At 45.0% G+C, this 26,427-nt stretch overlaps 1 protein-coding gene across 1 annotated transcript in view; it reads right to left on the reverse strand.

The window, feature by feature from the left end:
• The window catches only part of TSPEAR (thrombospondin type laminin G domain and EAR repeats), a 251,202-nt gene that overhangs the window by 128,116 nt on the left and 96,659 nt on the right, over nucleotides 1–26,427 (reverse strand). The window contains exons 4-7 of the mRNA XM_073646543.1: nucleotides 26,083–26,173; nucleotides 22,110–22,269; nucleotides 19,294–19,425; nucleotides 1,863–2,095 (exon numbers count right to left, since the gene is read on the reverse strand). Coding sequence (XP_073502644.1) covers nucleotides 1,863–2,095; nucleotides 19,294–19,425; nucleotides 22,110–22,269; nucleotides 26,083–26,173 — 616 coding nt within the window. The remainder of the gene's footprint in view (nucleotides 1–1,862; nucleotides 2,096–19,293; nucleotides 19,426–22,109; nucleotides 22,270–26,082; nucleotides 26,174–26,427) is intronic.

Raw genomic sequence — 26,427 nt, forward strand, 5'->3', positions numbered from 1 at the left:
GCTGCACAATCCTACCACCGGCCTCAGCGGTCTGCCCTGCAGCAGCAGCTTCCTGGCTGCACTCAACGGGTGGCGTAGTCATCAACTATTTACTACTAATAGACTGCCGTCTAGTTTGACTCCCTGGGCACGGACCGGGTCACCGCCACGAGATTACAACCCTCCACGGATCTGGCTCCGGGTAAGCTCCCGCGTGCGCACCGCAGCGCGACACAGGCCCAGGGGCGCGTCACATGCACGCAGCGTTCACTAGTGAACACTGAGGAGCATGCAATGAAGGATTATGACTTGACGCTTGCCAGTGCCAGGTGTATCCTGTGTGATTTATATGCTGTAGCCCCTGTGTCTCCAATGTGATGTATATGCTGCAGCCCCAGTGTCTCCTATGTGATCTATATACATCTGCCCCAGTGTCTCCTATGTGATGTATATACAGCACTCTAAATGTATCTTCTATCATGGGTACAGCAGTCTCATTGTCTCCTATGTGATGAATAAAGTAGTGTCGGTATCTCCTATGCAATGTATACAGCAGACTCAATGTCTCCTATGTGATGTATATACAGCAATCTCAGTGTCTCCTATGTGATGAATATACAGCAGTCTCAGTGTTTCCTATGTGATGTATATGGAGCAGTCTCGGTGTCTCTTATGTGAGGTATATAGAGCAGTCTCAGTGTCTCCTATGTGATGTATACCACTGCCCCCCACTGCTTGAGCTCTATAAACATTATGTGAGCAGTGATGAATTTCCCACTGTGAGGGGACATGCAGTGTAATATACATCTGTGTTCAGAACAACCTACTGCTGAAATCAAGTCTACTCTTTACAAAACTTATCACAAATAGTCGACTGCGCTGGAAAAGCAATTGCCATCAATGCCATCAATGTCACCTAGCATCACAGCCACACCAAAGAGAAGCAGTTCCAGCCATCACATTAAAGATGATTTAATAAAATGTTTGACCAAACATACCAGGATAAATAGCAAGTTGATAATTTTGTACAGCCCCCGAAAGCTGTTCTAAATATCCCAATGGCCCTTGGCAGAAAAAACGTGCCCCATCCCTGGTTTAGATAGTCACTTCCCCTTAGGCTAAGTTCACACAAGAGTATAAAAATTGTCTGCGTTCATCCGGAAAAAAAGGGACGACTTTCATCTCAATTGTCATCCATATACAAGCCATATGGCATCTGCTCTCATACATCAGCAGTTATTAAAATTTACAAAACCAAATATAGTTCCTATGTTAATAATTACATTGTATCAGTAAAAATCGGATGGTATATGGGTGATCTGTATGGGATCCAATTTTCTTTTAGGGCACCATAGATTTCAATAGGTAAGTGAGTCTCATCAAACATATGGAAGACACTAGTGCTTCCTGTGGTGCAGCCCAATTGTGTAACATTGGTCCCAGTGCTGTCCTCGTGACTTCAGTTTTTAAGTTTTAATATTAGTGAAACAAGGTGTGAAGGAAAATAAGTGAAACCTAATGAACATAAGAAGTCAGATGGATACAATCAAAGACATCGTTCCAATGAGAATAAATTGTGAACCAAAAATTTGCGACCGATTTCGCATAGAAAGAACTACAAATGAAACCAGATCGTGTGGTTTCACAATGTAATTATTGGTTATGTCTGGTTGAATTGGTGGCACCTGCTTGAAGCTGTCATTATAATGCCTGCTTAGGTTGCAGGCAATCAGGTCTTGAATTAAAAAAAATAGAAGAAAGGTTTGAGAAATACTTTGCAGGCCAACACATATAATGCACAAATGTTCTAGTTTACCATTATTGTCTATAGGCCTTCATAAAAGAGTATAGAAGCCCAACAATTGGTTGCATTACATGCTCACCCTTTTCTCTATTGTGAAGTGCCTCCATGCTTGGGCTTGGTAGCTGGGGAAGTATTGATGAATAGTGAATTTTCCATTGGTCCATCTGTACAGGGCTGAGCCAGGCTGGTTGTTCTTGTTAGCCATTACAGCAAAGTAACCAACATTTTGGATAAGAAAGATCTCCAGCCCCATCGATTCTGACGCAGTAGCAAGGTTCTGATACTCCTCCACATAGTCAAGCTTCTCCTTTCCTAGTAATAGTTAAAAATATATGACATTACTGCAGATATAATTCACAGACTACTTGCCCTAATAGCTAATGCTTTATTTTGACCTTTATTAAATTGTAGAAATTGGCGACGTTATCTTACCTGCTTAAAGCTTTTAAATCATTCTATCTCGCAATTTATAGAAAAATTTGTCATTTCCAATCATTCTTTTCTGATATTTTATTTTTAGGCATTTAAAAATACACACTGAGAAAAATACATACAATGGATAATTCTGGTCTATATATCTGTACCACGTATCTGAAGTCCATACATTCTGCTATGAAGGGAACCATTTTTTTTTATAGTGGAAGATTCTTCTTCTACAATTATTACCACACAATCGTGTTCATAGTAATCACGATACCCTGATGTCCCAAACTGATGATGTATAGTAAGTAATGGTAATTTTTTTGGCCCATTCTTTGTAACAGAAAAAGCTATTAAAGGGCTATTCTCATGATCTTAAAAAGGACAAAATTGCTATGAGCAATTTTGCAAATTACTTCTTGTTGAGAATCTTTCTCAAGAATAGAGGGATTTTTAATTCTATCATTTGCTGCTCTTTGCTTATTTACTGGACGCCTCTGCAGTCTATCAATGGTGGCTGGACATTTTCAGTGCATAGAAGCTTTTTTTCAATCCAGCTTGTAAGCACTGCTCTGAAGATGGGCGGTTTACTGGAGTGCACTGTTTCAATCTAACCTGCATCAGTACCATGACGCTCGTCCTTTGCTGCTTCTGCTAGCAGCACCGGAGTGCACAGTCCTGGCCAGTGGAGCAAAGATGCTGAAGGTCTGAACTGTCAATCAAACCTGAACGCAGTGCCACCCAGCAAGCAGGAAGCCAGGAGGCAGGAGAGTTGTGCGCTACTGTTAAGGAAGGTGAGATAACCCTTATAATCATCAATTTTAGCACAATTAAGAATTTTGTATTATGTGAACAGATAAACATGGTGATAATGGTGTTCAGGGGCATAACTAAAATATAAAATAATTAAATAGGGTGGGTATTTTTAGCACTTTACATTTCTTTTGTTCAAAAAACTTGAACATTTACCAGCTCGATGTGAATGTTATTCTGAGCACAAGCTTTCCTGCTGTGATGCTTTACAAAAAAATCTATGACTAGGCCAAAAAGTTGTTCTTTACAGGTTTAGGAAAAAATACCAAACAGTTAGTCACAGATATATGTTATATTACTAATCTATCTGTAGCGCCGGCGTCCCTGCCCTCTGCTAGGCAGGAACGCTGTTCCCCTCACCTCCCTGCTCCGTGCCCGGCGTCCTCCTCCCGCTCTGCTGGCAGCGCGCGCTCCTTCCCGGCCACTGTGCTTAGGGCGCGCGCGCACTCTCCCTCCCTCTTAAAGGGGCCGCGCGCGCCGTCCTAAGGAGTCCCCGGCCAATGGCCGGAGGACTTCACCATATATAAGGCACCTCCTCCAAAATGGAGGTGCCCGAGCAATGTTGTTGCACTGTTCACTACTCTGCTTCAGCCCTCAGGTCCCGTTGCCAGTTACCTGCCAGTTACCTGCCAGATTCCTGCCTGATTATCTGCTACCTGCCTGCTAGTCTGAGGTCCGACGGTCTGCCTTACTACTCCTGTCAGTCTGTCTAAGGACCAGCCTGCCCGCTCACCTGGGAGCGCACATCAGCCACCTGCCTGCTTGCCCGAGGTCCGACGGTCTGCCTTCCAACTCCTGTCAGTCTGTCTATGGACCAGCTTGCCCGCTCACCTGGGAGCACACACCTGCTACCTGCCTGCTAGTCTACCTGGAGACTCCGCCGTCACGTGCTGTGACCATCTGCCTGTCCAGTGACTCCTGCTCGCTCACTTGGGAGCGCTCATCTGCTGCCTGTCTGCTAGCCTACCTGGAGGCTCTGCCGTCACGTGCTGTGACCAACCGCCTGTCCAGAGACCTCTGCCCGCTCACCTGGGAGCGCTCATCTGCCGCCTGTCTGTTGGTCTTCCTGGAGGCTCCACCGTCACATGCTGTGACCACCCGTTCATCCAGAGACTCTCGCCTGCTCACCTGGGAGCTCACGTCTATCATCAGCCGCCACAGGTCGTACCAACCTTTTATCTAGAGACTGCCCCGGTCACTTGCCGTGACCATCTGCCCGTTCATCCAGAGACTGCCCCGGTCACTTGCCGTGACCATCTGCCCGTTCATTCAGAGACTGCCCCGGTCACTTGCCGTGACCATCAGCCCGTTCATCCAGAGACTGCCCCGGTCACTTGCCGTGACCTCCAGCCCGTTCACTCAGAGACTGTCCCAGTCACCTGCTGTGACCTCCTGCTCGTCTTCCCTGGTCGCCACCCGCTCCCTTACAAGGACTGCCCCCTTGTATAGTAGCTCAGAGGTTCCGCCTCCCAGACCCGTTACACTATCCTTCAGACCTCAGAACTAGAGATGAGCGTTGTTCTACTCGAACTGTTCGCCAATCTCAAATTCGAGCTGTTTTGGGCGGTGTTCGAGCCGTTCGGCGAACACGAACAATTTGAGAAAAATTCGGCTGTTCGAGGTTATGTTCGATAACTGTTCGTGCACCAAAATCATAACTGGATTTTTTCTCAGTAATGATGAAAATTAATGTTAATACGCAGTTTGAGTGTACAGCGGGGCGGGGGGAGGGGCAGGGGATGGATCTCTGCAGGAACAATGAAGATCTCCATTTTTTTTTTCTCTTTCCCGCATTTACAGTGGGGAGGTGCAATCTGTCAGCCTATCAGCAGCGCACACACGGAGCGAAGTGCTTTTTTTCACACAAGCAAGGACATGTGTCATTGGCAGTGTATGTCACATGTCCTTGCCCTATAAGACCAAGCCATTTTCCCCGTCGCCACCATTTTCTCACTGCTGCAGCTGCGTGTTAGACGGCACCGCTGTTGCTGTGTGCGCTATACCTTGTTAATTTCAAGCCAATTTTCGCACAAATCTACAGATAGCTTGGGAGTAGGGAATAGTTGTGATTGCAGTCCTTTTAAGGACTAGGTTACAGCATTTCCTACGACTTTTATCAGGCAGGTCTGTGCTCTTAAATAGATAGATTGTGGGAGTAAAGACTAATTGTAATTGGAGTCCTTTTCAGGACTAGGTTACATCAGTTCCTATCAGTTTTTGCCAGGCAGGTCTGTGCCAGTGCTGTGCAAGTTTTTTTCACAGCATTTGGCTGAATCTAGCAAAGCTAATCCTTTTTGGCCTATTGCAGAGTGTGTTAGTCAGTGGAGTAGCCTATCTGTGTTGCAAGATATACCACCTGTGTATAGAATACCAATTTTTTTACTGCACCTAGTGAAGTAAAATCTTTTGGGCATAGCATCATTCTATTAGTCCATCTATACTGACCTCCATCAGGTTGCAAATTGAATATAATTTTTTTCTGCATCTAGCTCTGAAAAAATATTGGGCTTCTAGCTGTGTGTGGGACTTGTTGTATTAGTCCATCTATACTGACCTCCATCAGGTTGCAAACTGCATATATTTTTTTCTTCATCTACCTCTGAAAAAATATTGGGCTTCTAGCTGTGTGTGGGACTTGTTCTATTAATCCATCTATACAGACCTCCATCAGGTTGCAAACTGAATATATTTTTTTCTGCATCTACCTCTGAAAAAATATTGGGCTTCTAGCTGTGTGTGGGACTTGTTGTATTAGTTCATCTATACTGACCTCCATCAGATTGCAAACTGAATATATTTTTTTCTGCATCTACCTCTGAAAAAATATTGGGCTTCTAGCTGTGTGTGGGACTTGTTGTATTAGTCCATCTATACAGACCTCCATCAGGTTGCAAACTGAATATATTTTTTTCTGCATCTACCTCTGAAAAAATATTGGGCTTCTAGCTGTGTGTGGGACTTGTTGTATTAGTCCATCTATACTGACCTCCATCAGGTTGCAAACTGAATATATTTTTTTCTGCATCTACCTCTGAAAAAATATTGGGCTTCTAGCTGTGTGTGGGACTTGTTCTATTAATCCATCTATACAGACCTCCATCAGGTTGCAAACTGAATATATTTTTTTCTGCATCTACCTCTGAAAAAATATTGGGCTTCTAGCTGTGTGTGGGACTTGTTCTATTAATCCATCTATACAGACCTCCATCAGGTTGCAAACTGAATATATTTTTTTCTGCATCTACCTCTGAAAAAATATTGGGCTTCTAGCTGTGTGTGGGACTTGTTGTATTAGTCCATCTATACTGACCTCCATCAGGTTGCAAACTGAATATATTTTTTTCTGCATCTACCTCTGAAAAAATATTGGGCTTCTAGCTGTGTGTGGGACTTGTTCTATTAATCCATCTATACAGACCTCCATCAGGTTGCAAACTGAATATATTTTTTTCTGCATCTACCTCTGAAAAAATATTGGGCTTCTAGCTGTGTGTGGGACTTGTTGTATTAGTACATCTATACTGACCTCCATCAGGTTGCAAACTGAATATATTTTTTTCTGCATCTACCTCTGAAAAAATATTGGGCTTCTAGCTGTGTGTGGGACTTGTTCTATTAATCCATCTATACAGACCTCCATCAGGTTGCAAACTGAATATATTTTTTTCTGCATCTAGCTCTGAAAAAATATTTGGCCTTCTAGCAGTGTGTGGGACTTTCTCTATTAGTCCATCTATACTGACCTCCATCAGGTTGCAAATTGAATATAATTTTTTTCTGCATCTAACCCAGCCAATAGTTTTGGCCTAATACCACAGTTTGGCCACTCAGCTCTGCTCGGTTACCATCCATTGTTTTTTTGTGCAAACAACTCCAGAGTTGTTAATTAGTTAACCACCCAAATGAGTGGAAAAAGGCCTGCTGCTGGTGGAAAGGGGAATAGGCGTGTTGGGAAGGGGAAAAAAGGTTGTGTCCGTGGGGTAGGTGTTAAAGCAACAGTAACATCTGCAGAAGAAAGACCATCTTCCAGCCAAACTAAAATGTCTACTTCTTTTAGCGGACAATGTGATAAGATCCCTTTCTTACGGCCACGCCAATCGCTACAAATTCCAGATGAGGCACAAAAACAGCAGGTGCTTCAACGGATATCAAGTGCTCCTTTAAGTGGGCTCTCCTCCACATCAACTTCAACATCACAAATACTCCAGTCCTCAAAGGTGTCACCCCAATCGCACTTGCTTCCTCACAGCTCCCAAATCTCCAGCTGCCCATCTGAGTATGAGGTAGAACAGATGGTTGAGTCTGCAGAGCTATTTACTCATACTATAGCCTGGGAATCAGAGGTCGACTCCAGCGCTTCTGTGAATCCAGACGAGGAAATGATCTGCACTGATGCCCAGAATCTTTATGAGTCGGATCCAGGACCAGACGCAGAAGGTTCTGACCATAATGTAGACCCTCATTCCCAAACTGTAACTCCTGTTGGTGGAGACAATGAGGAAGACGATGATAAGACTCAAATACCTGATTGGAGCGACAACTTTAGTTTTTTGTCAGGGCAGGAACAGGTTGGCTCTGAGGACGACGGGTGTGATAATGCATAGGGTGATGATGATGAGGTTGGAGATCCCACTTACTGTCAACCCACAGTCAGCCAAGAGATGAGGTCAGCAGAGGAGGTGGAGGAAGATGCTAGTGACGACGAGGTCAGGTTGCGCCTTCCTGGACAGAGACGTAGTACTGGAAGCACGTCAACAACTGCATCCTCAAACACAACTCTGCCTCTCACCACAAGTCGTGGTGGCTCTTCAGGTCGCATGGGTGCTAAGCCTTGCATAGCCTGGGCATTTTTTCAGATCGATAAAGATGACCCAACTCGTGTTATCTGTAACATTTGTCAGCAAAAGCTAAGTAGAGGCCAAAAAATACATAGTTTGAGTACTTCATGCATGAACCGGCACATGGACATGAAGCATAAGTTGCAGTGGGAAGCTCAGTGTGCTACAATGCGGCCTAGCCGGCCGGGCCAACCACCGTCTGCCATATCTTGTGCATCCGCGGCCTCTTCATCCTCTGTGACTGGGGGGACAGCAGTCACACCTGTTTTGGGGCGCAGACCTGCCACCTCTTTACCCGCAACAGCCAGCGTGATTGGCAGGTCATCATTTTCTTTGGAGGTGGTAACACCAGCTGGTGTTGAGCGCTGTCCGACATCGATAGCACCACCTTTGGATCAAGGCAACCTAACATGTCCGCCTGCATCTTCCTCACAGACCGGCAGTTTACCGGGGACACCCTTATCAACCCCGTCTAAGCACAATAGCCAGCCCTCGGTCCCTCAGATGTGGACAAGTAAAAGACCATTTCCTCCTAGCCATGAGAAAGCTAAGAGGTTGAATTTCACCATCTGCAAGTTCTTGGCTACAGAAATGCTGCCTTTCCGCCTGGTGGACACAGAGGATTTTCGAGACCTTATGTCCGTCGCAGTGCCCCAGTACCAGATGCCCAGTCGGCACTACTTCTCAAAGAAAGGTGTGCCTGCGCTCCACCAGCATGTCGCACACAACATCACCGCTTCTTTGAGAAACTCTGTGTGTGACAGGGTGCATTTCACCAGACACTTGGACGAGTAGGCATGGACAGGGGCGTTACATGTCGCTGACTGGGCACTGGGTAACTATGGTGACAGCAGGACAAGGGGCTGCTGTCCAAGTCTTGCCATCCCCACGAGTTGTGCGTCAATCCTCTTTATGTCAAAGTTCCTCCACTGCTTCTGCCTCCTCAACCTCCTCTCGGTCTTCCACCTGCACCCAAAGCCTGTCTGGTCATGCCACAAGCTTTCTAACTGCGCAGAAGGGATCCTGCACACCTCCTTACTATGCTGGCAGTAGGGCTCAACGTCATCAGGCGGTTTTTACATTGAAATGTCTGGGAAATGTGAGTCACACAGCTGAGGAGTTGTGGTCAGCTCTGGAGAACCAATTTCATGAATGGTTGTCTCCACTGGACCTGAAACCAGGGAAGGCCGTGTGCGACAATGCTGCAAACCTGGGTGCGGCCCTTCGCCGGGGCAGTGTCACACACGTGCCTTGTATGGCTCACGTGTTGAACCTGGTTGTCCAGCAATTTTTAGCCCACTATCCCAGACTAGATGGCCTTCTGCAGAGGGCACGGTCGCTGTGTGCTCACTTTCGCCGTTCGCATCCCGCAGCTCCGCGACTTACATCTCTACAGAAGTCGTTGGGCCTGCCACTTCACCGGCTAAAATGCCATGTGCCTACCCGGTGGAATTCAACTCTGCACATGTTGCAGCGACTGTGGCAGCACCGACAAGCCCTGGTGCAATACGTTCTGACGTATAGCCTGGGCCAACGAGATCCAGAGGTGGGGCAAATCACGCTGGAGGAGTGGTCTCAGATCAGGGACCTATGCACCCTTCTGCACAGTTTTGAAATGGCGACGAAGATGTTTAGTGCTGACGATGCCATTATCAGCATGACTTTTCCGGTGATTTACATGCTGGAGCACATGTTAAACAGAATTCGGAGTCAGGTGGTGGCACAAGAGGAGGTGGAGGAAGTAGAGGAGGAGGAGTTGTATGCGGAAGGGCTAACATCTGCAAGGTCCAGACGGTCGGCAGCACCAAGGCGGCAGGCATGTGAGGGTAGGGGAGATGGTTTTACCAGGGCACATGGTAGCAGCCAAACTAGTGAGGAAGGTGCAGGAGCCCAGGACGAAGTGGAGGACGAACTGATGGAAGACTCATCAGATGAGGGAGACCTTGATCACATTTCTGTTGTGCGAGGTTGGGGGGAGAGGACAGAGGAAGGAAGCATGATTGTTACCTCGCCACCAACACAACAGGGACTTGGTGCTCCTGGATGCGCAACACACATGAGTGCCTTCTTGCTGCACTACCTGCAACATGACCCTCGAATTGTGAGAATTAGAAATAATCCTGACTACTGGGTTGCCACACTGTTAGATCCCCGGTACAAAAGTAAATTTGCAGAAATTATTCCTGCCATAGAAAGGGATGCACGCATGCAGGAGTATCAGCAGAGACTGTTGCAGAATCTTACAGGTGCTTTTCCACAAAATACCAGTGGTGCACGTAGTGAATCTCACAGTTCCAACTTGCCAACCGTGGGACCGTCAAGTGTTCAGCACTCAAACCGTAACAGAACCACAGTATCTGCTGGTAACATCAATTTTGCGGAATCTTTTCACCACTTTTTTAGCCCATCCTTTGCAAGGCCACAGGAGACAAGAAGTCTGACACATAGTCAACGCCTAGAGACGATGGTACAGGAGTATCTCCAAGTAAACATTGAAGCCACGACTGTGTCACTGGACCCTTGCTCTTTTTGGGCTTCCAATCTGGATAAATGGCCGGAGCTAGCCACTTACGCCTTGGAGATCTTGTCATGCCCCGCAGCCAGCATTCTGTCTGAACGTGTGTTCAGCGCTGCTGGTGGTGTGCTGACAGATAAGCGCACGCGGCTCTCCACTGATAATGTAGACAGACTCATGTTCATAAAGATGAACAAATCATGGATCCGAAACGACTTTTCTACCCCTGTGTCATCCTGGGGAGAGTAAAAGCTTGATGATTGGTTAAAATCACCCTACCAACCGTTTTAAGCTTTCAAATTACTAATCATGTTTATCTGTATCTTGGCTGGAAAATAATTTGGGCTTTGTAGCAGTGTGCAGCACTGATTCTATTAGGCCATCTATAATAAGCTCCACCAGATTTAAAATTACTAATCATGTTTATCTGTATCTTGACTGGAAAATAATTTGGGCTTTGTAGCAATGTGCAGCACTGATCCTATTAGGCCATCTATACTAAAGCTTCACCAGATTTAAAATTAATAATAATTTTTAGCTGCATCTAGCCCGGAAAATAATTTTGGGGCTCCGAGATGCGAAAGACACATAAGTGCCTTCTTGCTGCACTACCTGCAGCATGACCCTCATATTGTCAGAATTCGAAGTAATCATGACTACTGGGTTGCCACACTCTTAGATCCCCCAAACTTTTCGATCAACCTTTTCATTTTAATAAAGACCAAAAAAATGGTCATTTTTGAAATTATAAGCATTAGCAGGTTGTTAGAAACTGAAATCAAACAGTTTTCAACTCAAAACTTTATTCTAGGTGATGTTACATTTTCACATAGGACCCCTTGTTCGAAAGGAGCTTCTGAACTCTCTCGTCCATTGAATTTGTCAGGTTTTGGATGGTTTCTGCTTCAATTGTTTTGCATGAGGACAGAATACCCTCCCAGAGCTGTTGCTTAGATGTGAACTGCCTCCCGCCATCATAGACACTCCTTTTAATGATGATCCAAAGGTTCTGAATGGGGTAGAGGTCAGGGCAGCATGGGGGTCACACCATAAGTTTGTCCCCTTTTATGCCCATATCAGCCAGAGATGCAGATGTTTTATGTGCAGCATGAGATGGTGCATTATCATGCAGAAAAATGATCTTGCTGTGAAATACACGGTTCTTCTTCTTGAACCATGGCAGGAAGTGCTGTTTGAGAAAATCCACATACATTATGGAGTTCATCTTTAGCGCCTTCAGGGATCCTAAAGGGGCCGACAATCTCTCTCCCCATGATTCCAGCCCAAAACATTACTCCACCTCCTCCTTGTTGGCGCCGTAGCCGTGTTTGCGTGGGGTGTCCATCAACCAGCCATCCTCCACTCCATCCATCTGGACCATCGAGCGCTGCACGGCACTCATCCGTGAACAAAACAGTTTTGAAATCAGTCTTCATGTAATGTTTGGCCCACTGGAGCCGTTTCTGCTTGTGTGAAGTGGATAGAGGAGGTCGACAGGATGGCGTATGCACAGCTGCAAACCTCTGAAGGACCCTGTATCTTGTTGTTCGGGGGACGTTGGAGGCACAAGCAGCTTCAAAAACTTGTCTGCTGCTATGACAAGGCTTTTTTGCCGCTGCTCTTTCAACCTGACGTAATTGCCTGTAGGAAAGAGTCCTCAATTTGCCCTTATCAGCACGCACACGTGTGTACTGTGAATCAGCTACATACTTCTTGATTGCCAAGACACTTCATCCTGATCATCGCACAATGTTGATTGTAGTCATGCCTTGACCTAAACACTCCACAATTTGTTGCTTCTCAGCAGCCGACACATCCTTTTTCTTTCCCATTTTGGCAGAAAATGTAGGCTGCTTAATAATGTGAGACAGCCTTCTTAAGTAGTCTTGCCTTTCATTGGACACACCTGCCAAACTAATTAGCACAGGTGTCTGCAATTGCTTACAGTGATATAAAGAGCCCTGACACACATCACCATCAATGAGTTTAACTGACAAACAAACAAATTCTTCCCTTATCACTCCTAAACACTTTTTGCATAATAATTTGGAACACAGTGTACATGTGCTTTTCCACAAAACACCAGTGGTTCACGTAGTGAATCTTACAGTTCTAACTTGCCAACCGTGGTCTGTATGGAGTTGTTCAATAAAGGGCCCAAAATTAAGATAACATAGATGGGAGAGGTCTCTATGAATAGGAATTCCTAAGTATTTGATACCCTGTGAGGGCCAGGCAAAGGGAAAGTTGGACTGGATGGAATCCTATATGGATTTGGGGAGGGAGACATCGAGGGCCTCAGACTTCGCTGCATTGATTTTAAAATTTGACCATGTAACAAAGTGATCTATTTCAGCCATAACAGCATGGATGGATATATGTGATTGAGTGATATATACTAGGACATCATCAGCAAATAGAGAGCACTTGTACTCGGTGCCTCCCACCTCAATCCACCTAATATTGGGGTTATGGCGAATTGATGAGAGCAGGTGCTCCGTCACTAGGATGTATAAGAGAGGGGACAGAGAACATCCCTGCCTTGTCCCATTGGTGATTGTGAAAGGTGATGAAAATGTTCTGACGCGCCCCCTGAGCCTTGGGACACCCGGAGCCGGACCCTTTTTGGTGGATGCTGGTGGTTGTAGTCTCCGTGGCGGCAACCCAGTTCCGTGGCTCAGGGCGGTCAAACCAGTGGCGGAACTATTTATGTGGTTTTGATGTTTAAATGTCCGACTACGCCACCCGTGGATTGCGGTCAGAGTGAACCACCGCTCCAGGGCAGACCGCTGAGGCTGGTGTTGTGGGTGCAGCAGAGCGTAGCATAACTCCCCACGGGAGGAGTATAGCCTCAGGGCAGTGTATGCGGAGGATGGGGGTGATGGTGCAGGGCAGCAGCAGTAATGACACGGAGTCAGTGATGCAGTCCAGGGCCTTTACTCACAGTTCTTATTATCCAGACCACGTCTGCAGGTAACGGCTGCCCACGTCGTACTGTGCTCACCAGGTGAGCGGCTCAGACAACTCCCAGATAACTTTGGAGTGCTTCACAGGACCCCCTTTGTGTGTCCTTTGTCTGGCCTTTCTTACCAACCCTTCTGTCCGGCTGCCTCGGGCCTCCTCTTGGTAAACTTGGCGCCAGTTTCCCTGACCCTATGTGGTGCCTTCCTAGCGGGTGTAGCGAGGGGCTGCGCCACATAAAATGTCACAGCCTCCTGTTTCTAGCTGAGGGTCGTTTCCTGCCTCCACTAGTTTCGGGGACCGGTCTCCCCCTTTGGCCTGACCCCTCCACGCAGGTGGATTCGGGCGTGCGGTGGCGACTCGCCCGTCCGCACCCCTGAGATCCCTTCGTTCCTCGTTCCTGGAGCCTTCTCCGCTCCTCTTCCTTCCTTCTCCCTCTTCCAGGCCTGGGCCTCTGTTACTAGGCCCGCCTCCGGAGCAGAGCTCATGCAGAGCCCCTGCTCCCTGCCACTTCTGCTCAGACTTCTCTGCACTGAACTAAGATGGTGCCCACCTTTTATACTCCCTTCTCAATGCACCCAGGAACTGCTTCCTCCCTGCTCCTGCACTACAGGGTTCCCCTTCCTCAGTGTTCCCTCCCCCCACTCCAGCCAGGGACAGGGACTGTCGTGCCCATCTCAGGGGCATATTGGTCGCCCTGCCCCACGGCAATGTGGTGTAATGCATGCAGGTGTCGGGTCCTGATCCACACTACATCCTTACCTGAGAGTGAGATATCACACCTCTGGGTGAGGTGCAATACCTCTGTAGCAACCGAGTCCTCAGGGTGCTACAGTTCCATTTATCTTCAGCCTAGGTGACGTATTGCGATACAGGGCCGTGATTTTGGCTATAAAAGGGTCCCCTAGACCCCTACCCCAAGCTTTTTAAGAGAATCATATATGGCGTGCCAGGAGACTCTATGGAATGCTTTCTCAGCATCCAACGAGAGTATCTAATTACAAATTTTTAACTGCATCTAGCCCAGGAAATACTTTGTGCCTAGTAGCAGGGTCTGCTAGTCAGCGGATTATCCCGGCTGTTAAGCAAGCTACACCACCTGTAGTTTGGACACTTCATTTTTTCAAAGGAAATGCTTCGGGACCACGGGATACTCAGTGAAGAGCATCAGGAGGCACCCCAAGGCATAGGGGCTCGGACTGGCAGTAGGATGCCTTGCGGTGGACAGCCGAGCTCGATCCTTATAAAAGCTTTTTAACTGCAGCAGCTTTAGTGGACGCTACTGGAGCTGGAATTACGCGGCTGCTGGCATGAGACTTGCCCTCCAATAGATCCTTGTAAATGGATTTAAAGTGTATTTATTCAAATTAGAGAGACAATTTAAATTAAAAAGCTTAGAGCTGCCTCCACCACAGGGGGGCTCGCTCGACCCACCAGCGGACAGGCACCAGTATTGGGAGAGGGGGGCTGGCCGTCAGGGTTCACCGCGGCTCTGGCACAAACCCGGCGACACGGAGGTGGCACGGGCAGGAGCGGACTGAACGTGTCGGCTTCTCACTTTTTGGATTTTAGAAGGGCATGACATGCCTATATCTGTGTCTCCCCCTCCTTTTACTCCTCCACCTCTTTTCTTTTCGCATGACTATATGTACTTGTCACTTTTCCATGTGTTAGTTGTGTCTTCTGAGCAGTTTGTCAGCTTTTGGACACCTTTGAAGGTGTTTTCTATGTGTTTCTATGTGTTTTTGTTTGCCTGCCATTGGTTTTAACGGTGTTCGAAGGTGTTCGACGAACAGTTCGACGAACAGTTCGGCGAACACACGGGTGTTCGACGAACCGAAGCGAACTCGAACACTATGGGGGTGGCTCAACACTACTCAGAACCGACAACAATATTATCAGACCAGAAATACCTAATTTATCGAACCACTAAATTAACAGACCCATATATTAAATCCCAGACCAAACTGTCTATTTATCAGGCCTCAATCTTCCAGTAAATTTTAAATGTATATAATCAATGTTCTAACATACATATATTTGTAATACTACCTTTTAGTAGTATTTATTATTTAAAGCAAAAAAGAGGCATATGCAGTTTAACTAAAATTCTTGGAAGTCTACCTTAGTGTCTGTGTATCCAAGATCTGACATGCCCTCCTTGAAAAATCCTATGGATAGGAAGGGGAGACAGTTCTACTTGTCCTGGATCCACCCAATGTAATGCATCAGCTGTCCTGGGTTTGTGCTTGATCTTCCACCGATTGTGCAGACAGCGCGCCGGCCGGTCACGTCTGTTCTCACACTGGTGTACGGAAGTCCACAGACAATAAGGTAGGCTTCCAAGCATTTTAGCTAAGTTGCAGTGCATACATATCCCTCTTTTTTTCTTTCCTCAGTGTTACGCGCGGTGGCAAACAGTGCGTCTGTATGCAGCTCTTTTTACAATTCTATAAGGGAGTGCTTATGCACGTGATTTTAGTATTTTAACAAAGTATTTATTATTTAGTTTTTCATACTTCTAGTAATGCCTTTTAATATTGGTGCACTTGATCCCTGTCTCCATTATAGAATAGTACCGCTAATAGAACAATCCTGTGCAATACATTCATGGATTTACTGAATAATACTAAACATGGTGCCAGTTAAGTCATCTTCAAATGTCTTGTAACCCCTGGCCATTCTTGTAGCCCCTGGCCTGTTAGCAACCGGACCCATGCATGGGCAAACTGAAGAGTAATAATGGTGGAATGATAACCATTAAAGGGGTGTTGTCAAGCTTGAACTGTTATCCACTATCCATTGAATAGGGGATAACTTCCCAACCGCTGGTACCCCAAACAATCCCAAGAACCAGGGCTCTTCAATGCAGTTGAGGTTGAACATGCGCACTACCGCTCTATTCATTCTGATGGGAGTGCCGAAGATCAGCCGAGCGAAGAGCTTAGCTACGTCCGGTTGTCCCATTAGGAATGAATGGAGCAGCAGAGCGCATGACTGACCACCTCTCTACTTACACGGACCTCTTCAGAGCCATGGCTTGGGATCGGTGGCAGTCCCAGCAATTGGACCCTCAGCAACCGGGAAGCTAGCCCTTATACAACGAATAGAGGATAACGTTCAAACTTGAGAATACCCCTTTAATATGGTTACTGCTACTAGTAAAGCATTGTGAGAGTGATTGCTTGATTTATATCACTGCCTCTCCCTGGGTTATGTATAACAAGGCCACCTGAGTTATGCACATCTACCTCCTCATCCTACTGAAATTAATAGCGATTGCTTTACTTTAGCTTTTTACGCCTCACAACATTTTTTTTAACCTTTGAAATTGTTATTTAAAAGTTGGTCCATGTAACAGGACATGCAAAATTCAATTCAGCTTTAATTCAAGATTTGCAAAAATGTCAATAGCCTTTTAGAAAGTAAAGACATTTTTACATAGTCCCTCCATTTTTACAGACTTAAAAGTAATTGGGCAATTAATTGATAAGCTATTTCATGGTGTGGTGTGGCTTTTTGGTCATAAATAGGTTGCAAAAAAAGAACAAAACAAATTTATCAGAAAGATATCTTTAGTACATCCCTTCTGAGTGTGTATGTCGCCCGTTTCTATGGTCTACTCACTATCAAAACTAAATTTTTCCACTTGTACACATCAGACCGCTTGGCTGCCTCCATAGATAGAAGCTGTAATCTCTTTTTTCCCCTTCCACATTATAGAAAATATTATTTACCACCGAATGTTCTAAAGTCAGATTAATTTCAGTGGTTTAGTGAGTTTTAAAGAAATGCTTTAATTTCTTCATTCCGCTATAACAAGTAGACAACTGAATATAATGTGATTTTCATTAAGATTACATGAAATACAACCTGCCTGCAGTGCATCAAATACTTATTTCTCCCTATCACGGCGGCGGCAGAATGTAACAATGACCATCCCGAACAATGGAGAGAAGGCAACGGCTAACAATCAAAGTATTCAGAGGTGTTATGTATTTCTAGAGGTTTTAGAAAATCCTTCACAGCAAACATCAGTGAAGCTGCAGTGTATAGCCACATAATCATATAATGCAGGAGAATTATGAATAATTCCCTCCTATAGGGTTACTATTAGAATTCCTGTATACATTAGCAGGAGATCCTTATAACAAGTTGGTAGGGCTGCAGAGAAAAAAGGGAAAGCAGATTCCCTACCAACTGATGTCATCAATAACAGTCTGTATTCTGTGAATACCCTAGAGATTTCACAAATGAGAAACAGGAAAAGCCAACAAAGAAGGGTATTCCATTCATACATAAGGGTGAAAGAGCATGAATAAATAAAATATGTTTATTAAAAAAATACCACTCTATTGCTTTTCCCAATATTTGATTATTTAACCTGCCAATTTGAAGCTATTAATCTTTCCTAATAATGGCATATTCTATGCAAAACATAGAAAATAGAAAGTAGATTAAATATCTACTATTTTTTTTTTTCTAATTTTCTCTCTGTTGCAGAGACATTAGCAATCAGTATTTGGCACCTAATGAGTAGTGATGAGCGAGCATGCTCGTTACTCGAGATTTATGAGCATGCTCGGGTGTTTTCCGAGTATCTTTAACGTTCTCGAATGTTATGTTTGAGTTACCCCGTGTGAATGATTTGCAACTGTTAAACAGCTTTAATACATGTGAGGAATGCGTGTTTGTTAGGCATTCCTCACATGTATTAAAGCTGTCAAACAGTCGCAAATCATGCACACACAGTGACTCAAACATAACATGCGAGCATGCTCGCCGAAAGGGTTAACAGAACACGCTCGCTCATCACTACTAATGGGTTATTAGATAGTTTTCACTGTAGGCGTGTACTTCTTCTCCCTGTATAAGTTGACCAGTCATAAGCAGGCAACAACACAGCAGAAAAAAAACATGCCCCATCATAACTTAGGTTTCTCAGTGTGTGAGCTTTAATGATACACATCTGATCTCCTGGTCTAACCTTCTGCATAATTAGAAAGTGCTGGGAGATTGGACGACAGATGGCTCAAACCTCTTTCATATAAAGTCCCTGAAGGAGGAGGAGTACAGCTGAGTTTAGCTGTGTCACATTACAAATTCTTCTATCAGTACTCCTCCTCTCATAGCATTGTCAACTTTGCTGTACAGCCTCTTCACTCACATTGCCTGTGCAGAGCTGTGTTAATAATCAAACTTATATATGTTGTCCTAGAAGTTGCTTTGAGCACAACAATCATAAGTGTGACTCATCACCCAACCTGTAGTGTGGGGGAGGGGGCATTACAGCAGAGCTGACAGTGCTACAAGAGGATGAGAGCTGATGGAAGGGTTTGTTATGTGACCTTACCTGAAAGGTGTGAGCCATCTGTGTTCTAATCTTCCAACACTTGCTAATGATGCAGGATCAGGAGATCAGAGCTGTATCCTTACATCTCACACACTGAGAAAGCTATGCTATTATGGGGGCGTGTTCTTTTTCTGCTGTGCTGCTGCCCGCTTTTGATTCGTCAACTCATAGAGGGAGACGAAGTACACGCCCCCAGTGACAACTGTCTGATAACATCCACTTGGACTTAAAAAAGTTAACTTATTAGGTGCCAAATACTTTGATTACTAATATCTCTGCAATGGAGAGGCTAAATAGAAAAAAATAAATAAATAAAACATTTTATTCTGCTATGTAACCACTATTACATCATGTGTCTGGTTGAACATGAAATATTTGGTGGAAGGTCTTTAATATGTCCTCTATTTTGAGTCAACGTCTCTCATTAACCTTTATATTGAATTTAAAAAAAACGGTGGAAAATGTTCTTCATTAGTGGCTAGATGTAGATCTCAAAGATAGACTTAAGAGCGCTTATACATCATTCCCACAGTTGTTTACATTTCATAGAGTAATCTATGAGTGCTACATGCATAGTCATCTATATATTCATATATAATAGTTTTCTTACTTTCAAGTACAGGTATCCACTCAATTCCATTACAGAGGAAAAGACCATTGAGCGACGTATCCATCCAGAATTGGGATATTTCACTATTTGAACATGGGGGCTTTGGACCCAACGTCACCTTCATATCAGCTTCTAGAAATACCAGAACAGTTTAAATCATGTAACTTTTCACAACTATGTAATAAAACATATTAACAGCACAAATAACAATGAGTTTACCCTGCTCTCTACAAAATAGTTCATTTTCCTCCAATACGCCTATAGAGAACACTTAAATCCTGTGCTTTAAAATGTTTCATGAAAACTAGATATATTACATATTGAATATGTTGAGCTATAAAACATATTTTAAACATACAGTAAGTCAACTACTTTACATACTGGTTCATCAAACTAAAAAATAATAATTTGGTTGGTGCAAAAACTGTTCACAACAGTTTCTGTAGCTCCAATGCATCTAAAAAATGAAGCAGCTTGCAAATCTTGGTTAGAAATATCTTAGCAATTTTATGCATACAGCTTCTATACAGACCTATGTATCTACATAGTTACATACGGAATACAACCCCTTTATAGTCAGGTCCTGGAGTAAAATGCTTAATATTTATCAATTCTGAGGCAAGAGTGCATATGAATTACAGGGATTGTCCAGCCTTAGGGTACAAGTCTGCAGTCACACTATGTGACTGCAGACTTGTGAATCTTCATATTGCATGCATTATGCACTGTGAGGATTCCCCTGAGCCGGCACCGTGAGCAGGTGGTCATGTGACCGCAAGTATGCGATTTGCATACTTCCGGCCACATTCCAACTAGATGTGTCCGGCCTCGCTCAATCCACTTGCATTGAGCGAGACTGCACACGTCTATTCGACACGTGACCAAATGTATGTGACTCGCCCCTGGGCCGTGGGGCACGCGGATCCGGGCGATAGGGGAACGATGGGGGTAGTAGTAGTGGCGGCCCGGTCCCGTGGCTCAGGGTGGTCAGACCAATGGTAGTCTGCTACTGTACTTTAGATAATGTCCGACTACGCCACCCGTGGATTGCGGTTATTAGGAACCGCCGCTGCATGCAGACCGCTGGGGCTGATGAGGTGTGCAGCTAGGGTAGTGTGACTCCCCACGGGAAGAGTGCGGCCCCAGGGCAGTGTAGTGGATGGTGGGAGTGATGGTGGTGAAGGTCCCAGTACCGGTAGTGCCGGAGGAGCGAAGGAGCACACGGACAACAAGTTGCAGTCCAGGGTCTTTACTCACAGTTCGTTTGTTCCGGGTCACTTCCGTCGGCAGTGACCGCCTGAGCCGTGCTGCGTCCACCAGGTGAGGGGCTCGGTCAACTCCCAGGCAGTTCAGGAGCATGGCACAGGACCCCCTTTAATCCTTTCTCTGGCCTTCCTCACCAGTGACCCACTTTTGTCCAGCTGCCGCGGACTCGTGCGGTTAAACGTGGGCCCCGTCCTCCGCTGTCCTATATGGTGCCTTCCTAGCAGGTTTGATGAGGTGTCGCACCAATAGATGATCACGACGACCGGTCTTTGGCTGAGGGTAGTTTCTCCTCCACCAACTTGGGATCCGGTACCCTTAATCTGCCTGACCCTTCACCCTGGATTCTCGTGGGTTGTTAGGGTCCCTTCCACCTTCTTGTTCCTGAGCCCTTCTGTTTCTCTCTCTCTTTCTTTGCAGTTCCTTTCTGTTTCTGTTCCTTTCTGTTCCTTTCTCTTGGAGCTGAGATGAGCCAAAATCTCAGCTCCCCTTCACCTCCTCCTCGGCCTCTCACTAGGCCCTTCTGGAGTAGAGCTCCTACAGAGCCTCTACTCCCTGTCTTCTCCTCTCTGGACAGAACTTCTCTCTGAGCTAAGATGGTGCCCACCTTTTATACCTCCCTCTGACCATGAGCCCAGGTGACCAGCAACCAATGAGCTCCTTCCTACGCTCAGGAACCAACCCCTATCTGCCCCTACAGCACTGGGTGTTCCACCCCCCCTCCCCACTCCAGGCAGGGACATAGTCGCTCGTGCCTGCACTTATGTCTAGTGGGAGCACTGTTGAGCTGTCCCTCGGAAATGGGGTGTGTGTGCTGTATGCAGCTAACTGAGCCCTGGTCCATACTCCATCCTTACCTGGGAGTGGAATATCACACCTCTGGACTGAGGTGCAATACCCCTGTAGCGGCCGAACCCTCGGGGCGCTACATATGCAAATAGTATACTTGTGGTCACGGGCCCGCTGCTCCCAGTGTTGGCACCGGAGAATCCTCACAGCGCTTAGTACATGCTATACGAAGATTTACAAGTCTGCAGTCACATAGTGTGACTGCAGACTTGTACCCTAAGGCTGGACAATCCTTTTAATATTTCTTGATCAAAATTCTATTCACTATAGAGTGATATAATTTTGCTGTTCCATAATTTTTGTCTGTTTTAGAAATATAGTTATTCCATATTCCGAAAATGTGGCCGTGTTTACACAAGATAAATAAAGAATATTAATGCAAATTGTATATTGATGGATCTTTGCATAAATGGACATAAGTGAATATCTACAGCTGTTAGATATTCAGCTTGTGCGTTTGCACATGAAGATTAATGGGGTTAGTAAACACTGCAGTCTTTATTATTTTACTGTCCAATTTGCAGAAGCAAATACACAAATATAATTTACTTAATCCTATCACTTGAATTTCTTTTTTTGTTTTAATAATATGTTAGCCAGGAGCCTTATTAATAATTGTATGTAAACATGGAGAGATAAAAGAATATTGAATTATTGCCACAATACTTTTGCGTTCACGTTCCAGGGGTTAGACCTCTACCAACCATATGGGTATATCAGTTGAATATCATTTCCTTCAGTCCTAACTGGTAGTTCTTTCAGCACCTCAGGGATGGACAGCTCCGCAAGCCTTGGTCTGGCATTAGGACATATAGTAGATGTTGCATCAGATCCCGGCAGAAGAACTAGTTGCCTTAGTAAGCCCTGGAATATATAAAACAGTCAAGAAACTTCTAAGACTCCACTTTGTTATATCTTAGAACATTCTAGAAAGATGTACAGATAAAAACAGAAAATATATCTGCAGAATTCTCCCAGAGGACTGCTGGTTTTAGACTCCATTTAAATGTTGCCCTCTTTTTATATTCACTGGATTCTAAAGATATTAAGATGTTCCAAAGTTACATTTTACCTCCCTAAGGAGTTCACTTTCTAAGAAATCGTCAACAGGAAATTCCTAACTACATTATACTTAAGCACAAACTCGAACTGCAAATATAAATTAGAAGATATAGCTGTCCCACTAAAAAAAATCTTCACCATGACTATTAAATTGCTGTCATTCGAATACCAGTCCTGAAACAAGTGTATAAAAAGAGACGCATTTCTCATAAGTGCTATGAACAGGATGTCTGCTACAAGTAGAAAATAGCTGTAATAACTGTGTACTTATCATGGACATAACCACTATTCACATACTAGACATTCCTCTGATATATTAAATTGGCCCCAACCTTCTTCTTCTCTTGAATTAATCTTGGTTTCCAATTATCGTCTGGAAACGTATGTGACATGCTCTATGTTGTTTCAAAAACAGATTATGAATGTGAACTGGTAGCAGTGCAAACAGCAGGTGAAGCATGCACATTTTAACAAAAAGAATTATAATTTGGGTCATATGTGTTACCCGGCTGCATGTTGCTTACATTATAGTTCCCCTGGTTAAAGAACTTGTTCCTGAGCACTAATGCAAAATTTCACCACACCTACCGAGTGACATTTATAATACTGATGTTTTCTCTTATTACAGAAGGTCAGTGGGCTCCCTCAAGCACCGAGCATCTGCTACCTCTCCGCAACCATGTATATACACCAATGAATACCAAAGTGGGCCAAAATGAGAGTGGTTGGGGCCCACTGGAAATAATGGTCTTAGGAAGCAATCTGATACATCTGGACCAAGGTAACACAATTCCTTTGTCTATTATGTCTTCTGCACTAAATTAATCTGAAAGGGTAGCAGGTGTGAGCTGACAATTTAGGAATTAGAGCAAAGCAACAAACTCCAGATATAAAGCAATCTTATTGACGTACCATATTAGGGTACACATATTCAGATTCTCGTGCCATATATAAATCACTGCTGAAGCCAGTAATTAATTTGACTACATAGACACATCTCATGTCTTTTGCAGAAGTGGTATTTTTGTAGAAAGTTCCTTCTTCTGTGCCATCCACTTATTGTCTGATATTAATTACTTCCCCCTCTACATAAAGGCTCTTCAGCGGCTTTAAAGGGAACTTGTCACCTCGGAAAAAGCTAATTACCTGCAGAAATAGAGATAATCTACAGGTAAAGTGTTACAAGGCTGTCCGACCACCTTACTGAAAGTATGGTTACTGGGAAAAAAATTGTTTTTTTTCCTCCTGTTGATTGACTGCTTGCTCTGTACAGATTCACTTCAGAGCTGGCTGTCAATCAAAGTGACTATCCCCATGAGTGAATGTTACCGAAAGGAAATATGTTCATTTACTTCCAGTTATCGCACTTTCAGTAAGGCGGCTACTTAGCTATTTACCTTTAGCATTTCTGTGGCAACAGATTCCTTATAACAACGCACTGTCTGTTAAATAATTATTAATAAATCAATGGTGGACTGCATGTGTGGCGCCCCTGAGGGTTTGGTCGCCACAGGGGTACTGCATCTCTTTAATGAGGTGTGGTATCTCTCCTTCGAGGTAAGGATGGTGCAACTGTCAGGACCTCACCTCTGCATCCAACACCACACCTCTCCCACCTGAGGGGGGCTTTTTAAGGTACCAGGGTGCTGCCCCAGCCAGGATAAGTGGAGATGGGGGAACCAAAGTAAGGGGGAACCTAGTAGTGGGTGAGAGTGGAGGACACACTTAGAGGTTACACAACAAAAATTCATATTTAATAGCCAGCCATCTTGGGCTCATGGTCTTTTGATTATGGTCTTCATCACTGAACGTGGCTTTCTGTGTGAACCTTCAGTTGATGGGGGCACGGTCCTCGTACTCTGGCCTTGAGTTGAGGAGCGGCCATGAGATAACAGTTGTCTCTGCCCGGTCAAGGTCCCTACCCAAGAAGGCCTGGAGGGGAGCGGAGGAGTAAAAGCTCCGCAGGCAAAAGGATCCCAGGGGGATGCAGACGGAGCGGTATACGCCACCTGTCCTCGCTATTCTGGCCTAGTCAGAGGGATTCCTGCTGCAAAAGGGGTACCGGCCCCCGATATCTGACTTTGTTACTCTATGTCTCAGTCGGAGAAGCCCGGAGGCTCAGTGGATCCCACCGGGTAACGGAGCGGAGTCGCCACCCGTACCCTTGTTCTGTGCATAGTCCAGAGGGAGACCTGGTCTTAGTACACGCACCACATACGGACAGGAGAAGACCTAGTGGGAAAGTCTAGGAACACTCTGGTGAGGGGTCCTGACCAAAGCACCTGAACTACCCGGAGGTTGTCGGACCCCCGGTCCTGGTGGCCGCAGCGCGCCATGAGGAGCAGGGAGAAGCCTTGCAGCTGTGCATGCTACCGTGAGTAAAGCTTGGAAGACTACCCCTATGGCCTTCAGTTTCTTATTGCAACGTGGCACCGCACTACACCGTACCACATCTTCCACTACGACTCCCTTCCTCCTGTCCTCTCTGCCCTGAGGCCCTGCTCCGCCTGTGGGGAGTAGTATCATCTCCGGCTGCCACTACATCCCACCTCAGAGGACTGAACGCAGCACTGGTGGAGGAATCACCAGACACCACAGGTGGCATAGTCAACGTAACCACTCGATTAAACACCAACTCTGAAAGCCCATTACACCTTTTTAATGTGATGGCCCTGGGCACAGAACGGGTCCAGGCCACGGCTACAACCCACCAAACATCTGACCCGGCTCTGAGTACCCCCCATCTCTCAGGGCAGGGCTGCGAGCGTCACACATGCATCATGTTACTTTTCAAGCAAAGGTCCAGCAGTATCTGAAGAATTTATTATAAGCAGGGGTGAACATATCATTGGATATATCACATCATTGCATCCTATGCAGCTGCCCAGGGGCCCAAGAGGTAAGGGGGCCTGTTTTCACCTCCAAATAAGGGGAATTGTGCATTATGATGAGCTATTGTACTACAAAGGGCCCATATACTGTTCATGCACAAGGGCTGTTGTCTGTCTGCATCCGCCAGTGATTATAAGGAAAATATATCCTGTAAGGTGGCTGTAGGACACCTAGTGGAGGGGAGATAAACATGGAGTACATATATGACCAAAAAGGGGCATGACAGGTTGATTATGAGCAGCTGAAGAGTTCAGACAGATGGCTGCTAAACATATCTCCACCCCTGGGTGTGGTTCACTTTGTAAAATGAGACCTGTTTGTCTCACATGGTTGTGTGTATGGAGGTGTGCAGATCTTCTGGATTGAGTGCCTTTGCAATAGGAGTAAGAAGCAGGACTTTAGGACTGTAAGCGGGCTAACGAGCACTATTGTATGGACTTGTGACTTTATGTTTTACTTTATGCTGGACAAGGGCTGTATTTAAGTTTTCCTGTGGCTTGGTTTATGAGGACTGAAATAAACCAGCCGGACTTTAAATTGAAACGGTCCCTGTGATACCTCAGATCGCTCCCAAGTGAGTAGCATTGTTACAATCCCCTACTTCAAATGCTAAGAATAGTATGAATCACTTGGGAGTTCCATGACCTCTAGAAATATATTCAGCCTTATGTTTTGTGGTAGTATATAGTTATAGAATTCTTTGCTTTGGAGCTTAACACTTACAGAAAAAAAACCTTTACGTCGCCTTCTACTTCCAACATAAATCCTGGAATTGGTGGTGTTAAGGGATGCTGGAAACGGTTTGTCTAGGACACTAAGAATAAAAAAATAATTGCTTCATTACAATTACAATAGTAAATAAACAGCTACTTTAAGTATTACAAAACCAAGAAGAAGAAAAATAATAGATTTATGTAAAACTAATGCTTATGACAAAGTATCATAAGTTCATTGTTAAATTATATTGTCTGCTAAACTAGAAAGATGTCATGCACATAAAAACAAGCACTGTGTAAGCACAGCTTATATCTTATTCTTAGCAATCTTATTTCCCCCGAGAGCTTAAAT

The sequence above is a fragment of the Phyllobates terribilis genome, unplaced genomic scaffold, assembly GCF_046119375.1.
Source record: "Phyllobates terribilis strain yellow unplaced genomic scaffold, ASM4611937v1 Scaffold_9__5_contigs__length_417890890, whole genome shotgun sequence".
In the NCBI taxonomy this organism is placed as follows: Eukaryota; Metazoa; Chordata; class Amphibia; order Anura; family Dendrobatidae; genus Phyllobates; species Phyllobates terribilis.